We start from the raw sequence: 12,963 nt of genomic DNA on the forward strand, positions 1-12,963 counted from the left end.
AAGGAAGGAAGGAAGGAAGGACTCCTCTCCATGGCATCCAGCAGGATCCTTAGCTCTCCTCAGCTGGAGCCCTCACAGCAGTTCCTTGGAGCTCAGCCTTGCCCATGTGCTGTGTGCACGCAGGGAATCATGTCCAGCTGCTTCCATCCAAGGGTGCCCCATCCATGAATGCAGCTGCTGAGTCCCTGATGACAGCATCCTGCTGCAGGGCACCTCTGATCCCACTTTTCCAGAGTCCAGAGGATACAGACCTGCCACTAAATGCAGTTAATTGCTGGAGTGCTCCACTCTGGCTTTTCCTTCAGGGCTGGTGTTAGGCAGCAAATGTAGCACTGCATTTTATGTTGAACAGCTCCCTCTGAGCTCTTTTGGAGCCTGGGGCACACAGATCTATGCTCCTTTCTTTTTGCACATGTCCCTGAAGCATTGCTGTCATGCAGCCTCCCTTTGGTTGCCCTTTCCATCGCAGGTTTCTCATGCGTGAGGTGGAAGAGAGTCACACAGCAGCATGGTGAGCATGCTGTGGGAGCTCCAGGCATTGGGTTCACTGTCTGTTCATGTAAATGTTGTATTTGGGCAGTCTCAGAGTGGCATGTCCCTCACTGCAGCACTCCAGCTGTCCTGGGTGTCCACCATTTGCCTTGCCAGTCAGTGGGAGACATATCCCAGGGCAGAGAGAGGGGATTCATCCAGCTCAGGGCTGTGGCTGAGCCCTGGGTCAGGTACAGAGCATCCTTCTGCCCCACTCTGGGGCCTTGCTGGCACCCACTGCCTTTCTGAGGGGGAATGCTATCAACAACAGCCTTTCTTGGCAAGTCTGTGGCACTTTCTGCACTTCCATCACTGAAAAGCTCCATTGAGAGAAGGTGTGGGACTGTGGCTAAACATTTACCCAGCATCTAGGCAGGGTCTGTGGGTAGGGGACGCAGTTCATTGATGGGAAAACAGGTCTTAAAAGCAACAAAGGCAGTTTGAAAGCTGACTAAAGGGAAAACAAGGTGGGGACCATGATTAAATTACAATAAGCTGCTGCAAAACTGTTTTCCAGCTCATCCTCAGAGCATGGTAATCAATGGTCCCTTGTCCAAGGGAGGTTTGTACTGAAGGGAATCCTGCAGTGATCTGCCCAGGGATCCATTCTAGGCAGTATTTCCAGTGATGAATGGCATGTTGACATTGAGAGCACTTATTCAAACAATAACTTTTAATTGGAGCTGGAAGAGAACACGGTGTTCCCTCCTGCACAGAACAGGCTCAGAATTCACAATCACCCTGGAATAGGAGGATGCTGTTCAGTAAAGATGCATTTAAGATCAGAGATTTCATCAGAAATAATTAAATGGCAAAAGACAGGCAATGGAACAGTTTACAGATGAAGACATTGGGGCTCTGGAGGATCTGAAGTTGAGTGAGAGCCAACAGTGTTGTGCTAGAACAAGCCAGCCAGCATTTTCCATTGTATAAATAGGAGTGTTGTCTGTGAGGCATGAAGTAAGCGTCCAACTTTACAAGGAAATTATAAAGTCTCAGCTGGAATATTTTATCTTGTTTGGACGCTACACTTCAGGAAATATGTGAGTCAGTTGGATAAAGCCCAGAAGAGAGTAGGAAAAATGATGGAAGATGTGGAAAACCTAGCCTGTGGGTAAATGCTGGGAGATTGGGGGTGTCTGCCCTTAGAAAGCAAAGATATGGGCAGGGTCATGAAAGTAGGCTTAAAGTGCATAAAATGCCATTAGGGAGAAGACTGTTGCAATGCCTGTCATCACTAGAAGATTTCAATATCAATTTCAATTTTCATCACTAGAACACATTTCAGTTGCAACCAGGACAGCTAACCCTTCCAACCCTCTCTTGGAAGTGAAGTGTGGGAGTACAGTACAGCCTGGGAGTCTGTATCACCAGAGCAGGTTATGCAAAAGCATGAAAATTCACTTTGGCCTCACTCTGGGGTAGAGCAGGGACAGTATAACTTCCTGAAATCCCTGTCAGGCCTGTTTTTTCAGTCTGTAAAACCTAAACTACATGAAAAATATTTATCAGTGTGGAAAGTGACAAACGCCTGGGGACTCAATGAAAGTTGTTCTTTATTTGGTGTCTTTGTATTTCCCCAGCTTTTACAATCATCACATCTAACCTGGCTCTTGTCACTCATCTGCTGGCTTGCTTTTTCTAGTTGTCTGAGTCAAAGAATCTTAATATGAGTTTAGAGGAACATTTCATTTGTGCTCCTGCTCCTCCATGGACTGTCTGTCCTGCCCTGGAGCTCTCCAGGGAAAGGCAGGATCAGCCAGGAATGTCACCAGGCGCAGGATGGGTGCATGGCTGGGAGCAAGGGGTGGACACAGCCTTTGAAGAAGGTCAGCAAGCTAAAGCTGTACAAGATTTGATATGGTGGAGCTCTGTGCTGCTCCCCAGATGAACTGTGTGTAGTTCTGTGCCTTCCTTCTAAAGAGAAGAGGTGTTGGGTGACCTGTCTGTTCCACAGCTTGTCTTTGTGACCATGCCTGGTGGTGCATCTTCTCTGCCTCAGTGCAGAAGCCTTTTTTGGGGGTTAAATTGTTTTATTGCTCTTAGTGCTTGAACAATTCAGAAGTGGTAACTCGCATTCCTGGGGAGGAGAAATGGGAGTTTAGGGGCAAGTAACATCTTGACTCTTCTGAGCCTTCAAAATGCAGCAGATGCCTCCCTTCTTGTGAGGCATTACTTCCACCATTGTTTCCAGTGGTTAATGTCCTTCCACACTGGGATTATTTGCCTTTGTTATGCATCTTGACCCTGAAATGAGCTCAGTTGGTCAGAGCAGGGTGCTAATAATGCCAGGGTTGTGGGTTTGGTCCCCATATGGGCCATTCACCTAAGAGTCTGACTCCACAACCCTTCTGGGTCCCTTCCAACTCAGACTATTTTGTGATTTTGTGATCTTATCTGACTGTAACAGTATTTCCACCATGTGTTTGTTGTGTGGTCTAATTTTCATTGTCTTTACATGAAAAAAAAAGGAATTGGTTCTTAAGTAGAAAGAAATAGAATATATGAGACAGTGTTCTTATGTGGAAGAAAAATATTAGGAAAATCAGTAATGAGGGAATTTGGGTTACCCTGGAGCAAACAGCTGTGCAGAGGTGACAAACAGCACGTTTCTGTCTGTCTCCACTTGATATCCCAGATAAACACTCCACATTTATCATCCTTTGAAGCAGGTTCAATCCTGAAACTGTTGTAAAGGCCTCTGAGTTGTACACAATCTGCACAATGAAGCCCAAGACAATTTCAGTGTACCCAAGGTTTTCTGAGCATGGCCTTGCTACAGGAGGGTTGAGTCCAGTGACATTACAGCTGAGTGCCTGGCATCTGCCTTGTGCAACATCTAGAGACATCCACACTTGCCATGCCAAAACACAAGAAAGAGTGCCCAGAATGCACAGCCACTACGTGGTTAACGAGTTACTCAGTGTCTGTAGGAGGGGTTTACAATTGTGTGTGGGTGGTAGATTCAGCAGGAAAATATTTCATTATGCTGAAGAAATTGTCTGATGGGCTGCAGCTGCAATACCTCTTGCATTAGTCAAACAACAGCACTCCAGCTACCTTGCCCATCACATTAAAGATGACTTATGTACTTGTGACACCACTGTTTGTGTGGCTTACAGTCACCTTGCTTTCACAGCTGAGGCCAGCCTTATGTGGTGTGTTCTTATTTCCAGCCTTTTCTTGTCTTTTATGTAAGCTCCTTCCCATTTACTAAACAGCATTTTATCTCCTGGAAAGCAGAAGTTCTGCTTTTGTGTTATCTTGATCCTAATTAAGGTCCATATATTCTAATCATCATAAACATCATTAGTAAAATGCCACCTGCAACAGTGAGTTCTGGGGTAGTCCTGAAATGTGTGGCTGAAAGTGGTCATTTTCTTGAAAGGTCTCTGAGTTGAGGGGTTTTATTCATCCCTCAGCATCTACAGTCAATTCCTACTCCAACTAAACTTATGAACTGCAGCTCAAAGAGTAAGTCATTTATGGAGACACCAAAGAGGTGTCAAACATTTTTATTACACATTTTCTCATACACTTAAATGGTTTCAGTGAGCATTTCCCTCTGATACAGGATGCCCTAGCTAAAGGGTGGTGTAGGAGCCTGCCTTGGTAAAGTGGCCTAAAACCCAGAACAACAAAGCCTGTCTGGGAAAGTGCTGGAAATGGCATTATTATCACTGCTAAGCCTGCAGTGAAGGGCTTGCTTTTGTCACATGTTTGCAAAAAGGAGGGGCATGGTAGATGTCGCAGTAATCATTTTGAAAGATCAAGTGAGAGCTCTTGTCAGCAGCTTTTCCCGTGCTGTGGAGGTGGCTGCAAGCACCTCTCCGTTCAACACGTGGACAGAGCAATTCAGGAACTCCTGGATGGTGCCTGTCTCCGTGGTGTGTCTTTCAGGACTGAGGTCAAAAGCTGTTTGGCAGCCTCAGTCTCTCTGTTATTGGACTGCCTGTGGGATGGAAGTGGATTTCAGTTCTGATAGCGCAAGTCCTGCTGAACAAGTTCATGTGCTGCCTGGTATTCTGCTTTCAGCACTTGTGTGCTTGACTCTCGTGTTTGATGCAGAGATTTGCATTGGTCAGTTCTGCCTGCTTTTTTGTCTCTTTTTATTAGGTATGAGGAGGGAGGTAAAGGCACAGTCCTGGGAGGCCCATGGAGCAGTGTGAGGTCACTGTGTTGCACTTCAGAGGTTCATGCACGGGCTGGTGGTTTGGGCATTTTGAGCTGATACTGGAACAGGTGACCCATGCAGGATTCAGTACTGCAGGGCTCAGTGGACCAAAATGTGGGAGCACAAAGATGAAGAAAGTGCTCAGGAGAGTCCACAGCCTTAGGTCTGCAGGAGGCCAGGGCTGGTCTGAGTTCTGTGAACTGAAGCAGAGGTGAGACCTCCTCATTCCAATGAAACACAATCTTGTACTGCACATCCTTTGTGGAACAGAAGGGAAAAATATTTTCATTGCACTTTCATCCATCCACTCCTTCTACTTCAAAAGTTCTGATGGTTCCCACCAGTCTCAGGGCATTGTGAGTTTTGTTCCCTCCTTACATGCCCAAACCCCCACACTCCCTTGGCCATTCCTTTGGGCTTTTTTCTACCCCACACAGTACCAAGAAATGAAGTGCTATGAAAACTTTGCCAGTTCATCACAAATGGGGGGAAGATCTTAGCCAGAAATGGGACATGAGGTGTGACAGCCCTGACGGTTCTCTGCTCCTGGCTGGTGAGGCAAGGTTCAGAGCGTGGTGGCTCCAGGCAGAGGAGGTTTTGGCTGGGAGTGCTATTAAAGAAAACCTGTTTTCTAAGCAGGGCTGATTGCCCTCCCTCTGAGTCACAGGGCCAACCAATCTTTACTCTTTGGGGAGCCATGGACCTGCCACAAATCTTGCTGAGAGCCTGTGGAGATGCAGTGGAGAAGCACAGAAGAGCTGTGGAAGGTTTGCAAAGTGTTTGCAAGGGAGGAGTTAAAACTGTGTAGGCCTGTTCTACCCTTTTGCAGATGTGACTTCTAGGCCTGCTTGTTTGCAGGAGCAGTTTAGAAGTTTTCAGGGTTTCTTCTTGTGGCATTGAGGGGGGACATGTTCTGTTGCTGTTCTTCCTCCCTGCCTTTGCATCTTCATTCTTGGCCTGTGCAGCCTGCACAGCTTCAGGTTATTCAGGGCAGAAACTGGGTTTGGAGCTGCTCAGCATCACAGGTTTATTGCTGTTAAAGCCAAAATAAACTCCAAACCTATTTTTAAAGATGTGAGTTGGCACCAGTAGCTGGGTAACAAAGGACAGGGGCTACAGATCTTTAAGACCAGGAGAGGGTTCTGCACAGTAAGCAGACCCAGAGGTCCACTGGCTTGATCTGCCCCATTCTTGTAGATGAGAGAATGAAACTTTGGAGCACTTAGTTCCAAAAATAGAACTACACATGACACCATGCTGAGGTACTAAGTGCATTCCTGAAAGGAATATAAGCACATTTGTGAGGGATTGTGCTGGTACATAAAGCCTTGACTTTTGGCTGATATATGTTCAAACTGGAGAGCAGCTCCTTTGACCTTAGAGTGCTGCTGAATTCATGGAAGAGGGACCAACAATTCTTCAGCTGCCACAGTGTGACCACACAAATCATCCACTTCAGGATATTCTCAGAAGCTGTGTTTCTTGACTAACACAACATCCCAGAGTGTGTGGCTCTCTGACACATCATGTAATTTCTTATTCTGCCAAACAGAAGTGAACTTGCTTCCCACAAACACCACAGGTTTCCACTTTTCCTCTGGTAGGAAATGTTTCACCATTTCTGTGAAAACCCTCTCAGGTTCCGTTGGCCAGTAGAGCTCGGATCTTTGAACTGTTTTTCCTTTTACTATGTCATTTCAGTTTTAACAAGTGGTTTTCTCCTGCCTTGCTGTTCACTAACTAAATTCCACAGAACCATGGAATGGTTTGGATTGGAAGGGATCTTGTGCCAGCTCCTGCTGGGGGCAGACATGTTCCACCAGACCAGATGGCTCCTAGCCCTGGCCTTGGGTATCTCCCAAGGCTGCAGTACTTCTTTTTGTTCACAATCCTCCTTCACAGTCAAGAATTGTCTGCAATTGTCTGCTGGGTCATCTCTCTCAAAGAAACTACTGGTTATTCCTTCCCACACTGCCTAATTGGTCTAATTAACATGTGGCTGGTAAGGGAGGACAGAACTTGTTGGTGTTGGTCTGCCTGTGCTAAATTGCACCTGGAGTATGAGGCTTTAGCTTGACTGGAACATCCTCTGGGGAAAACTGTGGGATATAAAATCTAGGCCAATATGGAATCTATTCCTAAAATCCATGATCACTCTTTTACCACAGAGTTACAAGTGGCCTTCTGATTTTCCAAGCACCAGGATTGAAGGCTCTGTGTGGTGCTCCCAGACAAGACTCTGCCTTTGCTGGATCAGACAGTGCATTATCTCTCAACAAGCCTTCTCTGTGTCTCTGCAAAAAAAAAGTCATCCCCCCACTCACTTCTAATCCCCACTCTCATTTCTAATCATGACTAAGCTGCAGAGAAATTTATGTCACAGTTTTACCTTTGTAAATGTAGTTGCTTCCAGTAGATGGCATTCCAGCAGTGCAGTTCTGATCCAGATTAGTCCCCATCCCTACTGAGCTGCCAGAATAATCCCTGCACAGAAGTGGACTTTTTTTTTCTCCTAATGCTCAAAATAAATAGAATTAAAACATTCTTGTTTAATTCCTAACCAATTAAATATGCTTTTTCTATTTAATGCATTTTATAGCATTGTTTTGTTTTTTTTTTTATTTTATTTTTCAATGTGCTTAACTCCAAAGTCATTTTATTTTGGAAAATTTGTCAAGACACTGAATGTTTTAAATTGGATTCACAAATCTGCTTACCACTGGGCACTGCTCTTTCATGTGTGAATTTTCTGCCCTCAAGTTATGTGTCTGGGTGCTCTGTGTGGCAGAGGGGAAGAATGAGGCACTGCACAGCAGCTCCACAACAGCCAGCAGGCAAAGCAGAGACCAGTTACAAGAAGCAGCTGGTAATTTTCACAGAATCACACAAAATTCTAAGCTGGAAGGGGCCCACAAGGATTGAGTCCAACTCTTGAGTGAATGGCCCATAGAGGGATCAAACCCTCATGTTAGCATCATGCTGTGGCCAACTGAGCTACATCTCATTAACCAATTAATTACATTTCATACATATATTTGGTAGGTTTTTAGGTGCATTCCTCTATAGGGTCTCAAAAATGCTGGAGGTAGATAGGCTTGTGTGAAACCCCCAAGCCAAACATGAAGGTAATTTGCTTTACTCCTAACATTAAAGTCAGTGCTGGCAAAAAAACATCACTGCACTGGGGCTCAGCATCAGTGGACATCAAATTCCCTTCTCACAGATCTCAACTCACATTATTAATTAATCAACAATTTAAAAATTAAAAAAAAAATCTACAAGACACGTGGGTACTGTATTGTTTATCTTTGCCTTATAGTAAATGTAAATTAGAATTTGTCTTTATTTAACCATGCACTTGTGGACTGTAAGCCAAGCCAAGCTGACTCATAAAAGACAACTCTTTGCATTTGATTTGACTTCTGTTTAGTTAAGACACTTCTCAGTGCTTCTTTATTGACCTAGTGTGGAATTTATTTACTTACTGCCCAGTTCACAAAAACAGGCTAAAATTTAAATATTCCCCTGTGACTCAGCAAAGCTTCTAGTTCATCAGGTTTTGCACTTAAGGGAAGAAAAAACTCGAAGTATTTTTCTTTGGAAGCAAAAGCACGCTGTGTTTCAGGGAGGGGGTGAGAGGGGAAGGTTGGGAGGAGCAGGGACATTCTGTAATCTCTGGGACATTACAGGTGTGGGAGGTGGCACCTGCTTCCATTTGGGATCTGTAATCCTGAGTCCTTTCCTGAAATAAGGAACCTAACACAACCCTTGAGGACATCTCTGTGCATATATATGTGTATATACATATGCATATAGATACATGTGTGCATATACATATGTGCATGAAAATATATATATATATATATAAATAGGTCTTTTATGGTTCTTAAGCATGTTAACCTCTTGGGTTTGATGCCCAAATAAGCACTGACCGAGGACAGGAGGCCTTATGTGCCCTGAGGGAGGTGTTCATTGCCAAACCTAAACTGTTAATCCTCAAGGGCCCTCCTCCATCACCACTTGACCATGGCCATCCAGAATACTGACACAGATGCAGGATTTCAGGTTTTGGCAGGATTGGATGGTTGTTGGTTGGGATTTGGGAAACAGCAGTTTCAAATGAAGCAGCTAAGTAGTCCTTAGATTTGATGAAAGTGACTTGTTTATTTTCTTATTTGATACCATCTGGCAATCAGTGCTGTTTAGTTGATTTGGAACTGACATGTGCATTCGAAAGGAATGGTTCCTTGGGCTTTCTAGCTGGACTTCTGTGGAAGTTGCTGCTCTCACTCCACTGTCTTCTGTTTACAACTTCTAAAAAGTTTTGCACTTAAATCTTCTGTCTTCAGCATGTGGTCAAAAACAATTTTCCATTTGCTGAGAAAATGAGCAGAATGGTTAAACTACAGAGGCAGCTGAAGGGAGGGAAGCAGAATCAGTCTTTGGAGTGTCACAACTGCTGTGACAAACATTTGCAGATTCCAGCTGCTAAGTGACCTGAGTGGAAAAAAGGAAATTTTCCAGGGAAATAATTTTTTTGGGGAAAAAAGGTGCTACAGCTTGTGCATATGTGGCTGGAACCACATCTGTGAGGCACTCACAGCTGCCTTTTGTGGACAGAGCAGGGGCAGAGGCGCTGCCACTGCTTGGTGCCTGTCCCCAGGCTGAGGACCACGGCTGGCAAGGGTTTCAGTGCACCTGGAAAGGCAGTCACTGCAGGCCAGCTGAGTGCTCCCAGGCACTGATCTGGAAGAACCAGTGATGCAGCTTCCAGCCTGCTGCCTCCACCCATCCCAGCTGGCAGCTGTAGCAGGAAGATGTGAGGGGAGAGAGGAAGTGCAAGCAGGTGCAGGCATCTTCCTCACAGGGTGAGAGCCTGGTTCAAAGGCCAGTGAGGGTCAGAGCCTGGTTTATGTGTACTAGTCATAACTCTGCTATATGTGCAAAAGCCTCCATCACCCTCACACTGGTGTTTCCCTTCAACAGAAACGACGTGGGAGCGGCCGAGCAGCGTGCCTGGCACTCCAAAGAGCCCTGTGTCACAGAAGAGTTCTGCAGGTACTGTTTGATGCTGTGCCTGACTGCACTGCCTGAATCTGCTTCTCCACCATTCAGCAAAGCAAAGGAACGTGGTGTCATACAGTGGGACAGAGACTTGATGTACACATAGAATCACGGAATGGTTCAGGTTGGAGGGGACCTTAAAGATCATCTCGTTCCACCTGCCTGCCATGGGTGGGAACACCTTCTACTATCCCAGGTTATGGAATGTGCTCCAAGCCCTGTCCTTGGACACTTCCAAGGATCCAGGAGCAGCCACAGCTGCTCTGGGCACCCTGTGCCAGGGCTCACCACCCTCACAGATTTTCTCTTAATCTCTGATCTCAGTCTACCCTCCCACAGCCTAAACCCATTGCCCCTTGTCCTGTCACTCCAGACTCTTGCCTAATGTCCCTTTCTATCTCTCCTGTATCCCTGTTAGACACTGTGAGGGGCTCTAAGGTTGCCCCAGACCCTTCTCTTCTCCAGGCTACACGGTCATGAGAGTGTAGCAGAGCAAACATGGTGGGGCTTTCCCTCCTGACACATCTTCTGGACTGTTTCTTCCCTGCCAGCCCATCCATCTTCTGTCTGGGTGTCTAAAGCGTCCACTCAGGAGCTGGGGTGGCTCCTTCTGGGAGCACAGAGGCAGAGAGGGGCCCAACAAGCACTTCCTCAGTTCTGCTTTCTGACAGGGCAGGGAAATTAAAGAGCTGCAGACACACATGGGCTGGCTGATGCTCTTCCATGCAGAGCATAAGCACAGAAAAGAGTTTTAGCATGTGATGGCTACAGGGGTGATCATATATATATAATCTCTGTCTTGGCTTGAGGTTGCAGGGAATCAAGTAACAGAGTCAGATGTGTAACTGTACTGAAAAGCTCTTGGGTACTGCAGAGTGACAAAATAAAGCAAAAATTACTCTAGAATAAAAAGTGTTAAATGTGAAGGCCATTGCTGCCAGCTGACTGTAAATAAAGCAGGCTAGAGGATGTTTTCCTTAGAAAACATCTCTTTATTGGCAGTTTATTGGCAGAACTGGGTGGGTGGTCTGTGCAAGGATTGTGTATTTCATTGTGACCAAAGGATTTATAATGTAGTTGAGTATCTTGTTTTAACACTACTTTAAGCATTATTCCTTGCTCAGTATATTAAAAAAAAAAAAAAAAGGCTATTTATAGTTCTATGCAGGAACTATATCAAGGCTTGCACATTTCTTAACATCAAAACTCAACTCCCTTGGACCAGTACTTTTAATGGATGACAGGTCCAGCAAGCCACACTGCCACTCTCCTCCTCAGGTGAATGGGAGTGAATACTACAACAAAATGCTCTTGGGTTGGGATAAGGGCAGGGAGAGATCACTCATTATGGTCATGGGCAAAACAGACTCCACTCAGGAAGATGTTCAATCTGTTACCAGTCAAATCACAGAAGGGTAATGAGAAATACAACTAAGTCTTAAAACACTGATCTGTATCTTCATATTCAGTTATGGGATTAGTTGTTAAATTTGTGCTGTTTTTCATTTGCTATCAGCAGCAAGCCTGCTAAATCTCCATCTCTTCTTACAGTGAATGGCTACTACATCTCTGGCTCCCCAGTACACCAGCTCGACTCAGGTCATATGAGCCTCCGAAAAGCCAGCGGGGACCCCCAGGTAAGTTTTTGAAGGAAAGAAAAAACAGCAGAATGCAAGAATAAATGGTTTCTACTTAAGTAGTTTAGTAATCCACCCAGAGCAGGAAGTCAGGAGGTAATTTTCTTTTAGAAACTCTCAGATCAGACAGATTTGTTGCATGTAGCACAGTTAGTCTTTGTGTCCAGCTGGTAAAACAGTAAAAAATGCCAAGGTCCTTTGGATTTTTTTGTCCTATTGCTCCTTTCTGAAAAATCCACCAGGCCACTTCAGTCACTATTAACAACCCTATGAATTTTCCTGCCACTCCAGCCTGAACCCTGGGCCTGTGTCCAGCACAGTCCTCTCTTTACACTCGCACATCCGCCCATGTCTGTATCTCATTGTATTTTCCTGCAGCTCCAGCTTTCCCTCCCAAATACAGTATTCACAAAGAATTCATCCAAAGCTTTTTTCTCAATGACTTCATCCACTCTGGCCTATCCTTTCACAGCCCCTCCTCAGTGCCTCACCCAGCACATCACCCCGAGTTAACCTACAGCATGCTGACCTGTGGACAGTTGGCCTCCCCCGTCTTTTGTCCAGATTTCCAATAAATATCTCTGCACTTTTGCTTGCAACGCGTCATATCCCTGGGAAAATCCTCCCCACAGGTCTGCAGATGCAGCACAGGGCCCTCTTCCAGCTCCTCCCATGAAACTCTTTGCTCCCTGCCAAAATACCACCATATGACCATGTGACTGCCACAGCTGGTGGATCACAGTCCAGTTGGGCTGTGCTTCCCCACCCTCTGGAGTTTCCCCCAGTGGTCTCAGACCTGAGTTTTATGTTTTCATTTCTCTATGAAAGTGGTGAGTCCTTTTGCATTGCTAAATACCTCTGGGGAAATGTGTGTTTGATTGGTGTGCTGCTGCCATGTGGACCTGGCCTGTCTGATGCTCTCAGTGTCTCTCTGGCATTCTCTGTTTCTTGCTCTAAGTTTTGTGTTGTCTGACAACTGTCCCGCTTTGCCTTGGCCCTCTTTCTCATGTGCTGCCTCTCAAGTAATTCCCTTCAGCCTTTCACCTTGGTCACTAGTCCTGGTTTAGATTCACAGCATTTCTCAGAATGAAAGTTCTCAGTCCAGCTCTTTAGATACCCTGTTTCTTACACACCAAACATCTTGTACTAACTCCCTGTGCTGCTGTCTCTCTGAGCAATTTGCCCGGGCTGGAGACAGTGAGCACCTAAACTAGGTCAAAAGCATTTTAAAATCTTATGTAGTGCAGCACCAGACACCCGTGTCCACACATCTACTGAGACTCCCTCAGAGAACCCAAATAAACTTGTAGGCTGTGACTTCCTTCAAAAAGTCCCTTGTGAGTCCTTGTGCCAAAAAAATACATAATTTCTCAAGGTATGTGACTCCCATGTTTTGTATTGGCTTGGAACACAGATTAACTAACTTCTGCAGAACTTCCTTTGTAGCAACATTTGCCACCTTCTGTTTCCAGTGCTGAGTCTTACTCAAATTTACAGATACTTATTTACTCAAATTCACATCTGAGATACCTGAGGAGTCATAGAGTCACAGAATGG

The 12,963-nt window shown here is 45.4% G+C and overlaps 1 protein-coding gene across 3 annotated transcripts in view; it reads left to right on the forward strand.

The window, feature by feature from the left end:
• Positions 1–12,963, forward strand: part of GAS7 (growth arrest specific 7) — a 76,026-nt gene that overhangs the window by 35,017 nt on the left and 28,046 nt on the right. For all 3 annotated transcript variants that reach the window (XM_086856688.1, XM_086856689.1, XM_086856690.1), the window contains exons 3-4: positions 9,692–9,763; positions 11,321–11,406. In XM_086856688.1, coding sequence (XP_086712814.1) covers positions 9,692–9,763; positions 11,321–11,406 — 158 coding nt within the window. The remainder of the gene's footprint in view (positions 1–9,691; positions 9,764–11,320; positions 11,407–12,963) is intronic.

The sequence above is a fragment of the Cyanistes caeruleus genome, chromosome 19 (assembly GCF_971803275.1).
Source record: "Cyanistes caeruleus chromosome 19, bCyaCae1.hap1.1, whole genome shotgun sequence".
Lineage (NCBI taxonomy): Eukaryota > Metazoa > Chordata > Aves > Passeriformes > Paridae > Cyanistes > Cyanistes caeruleus.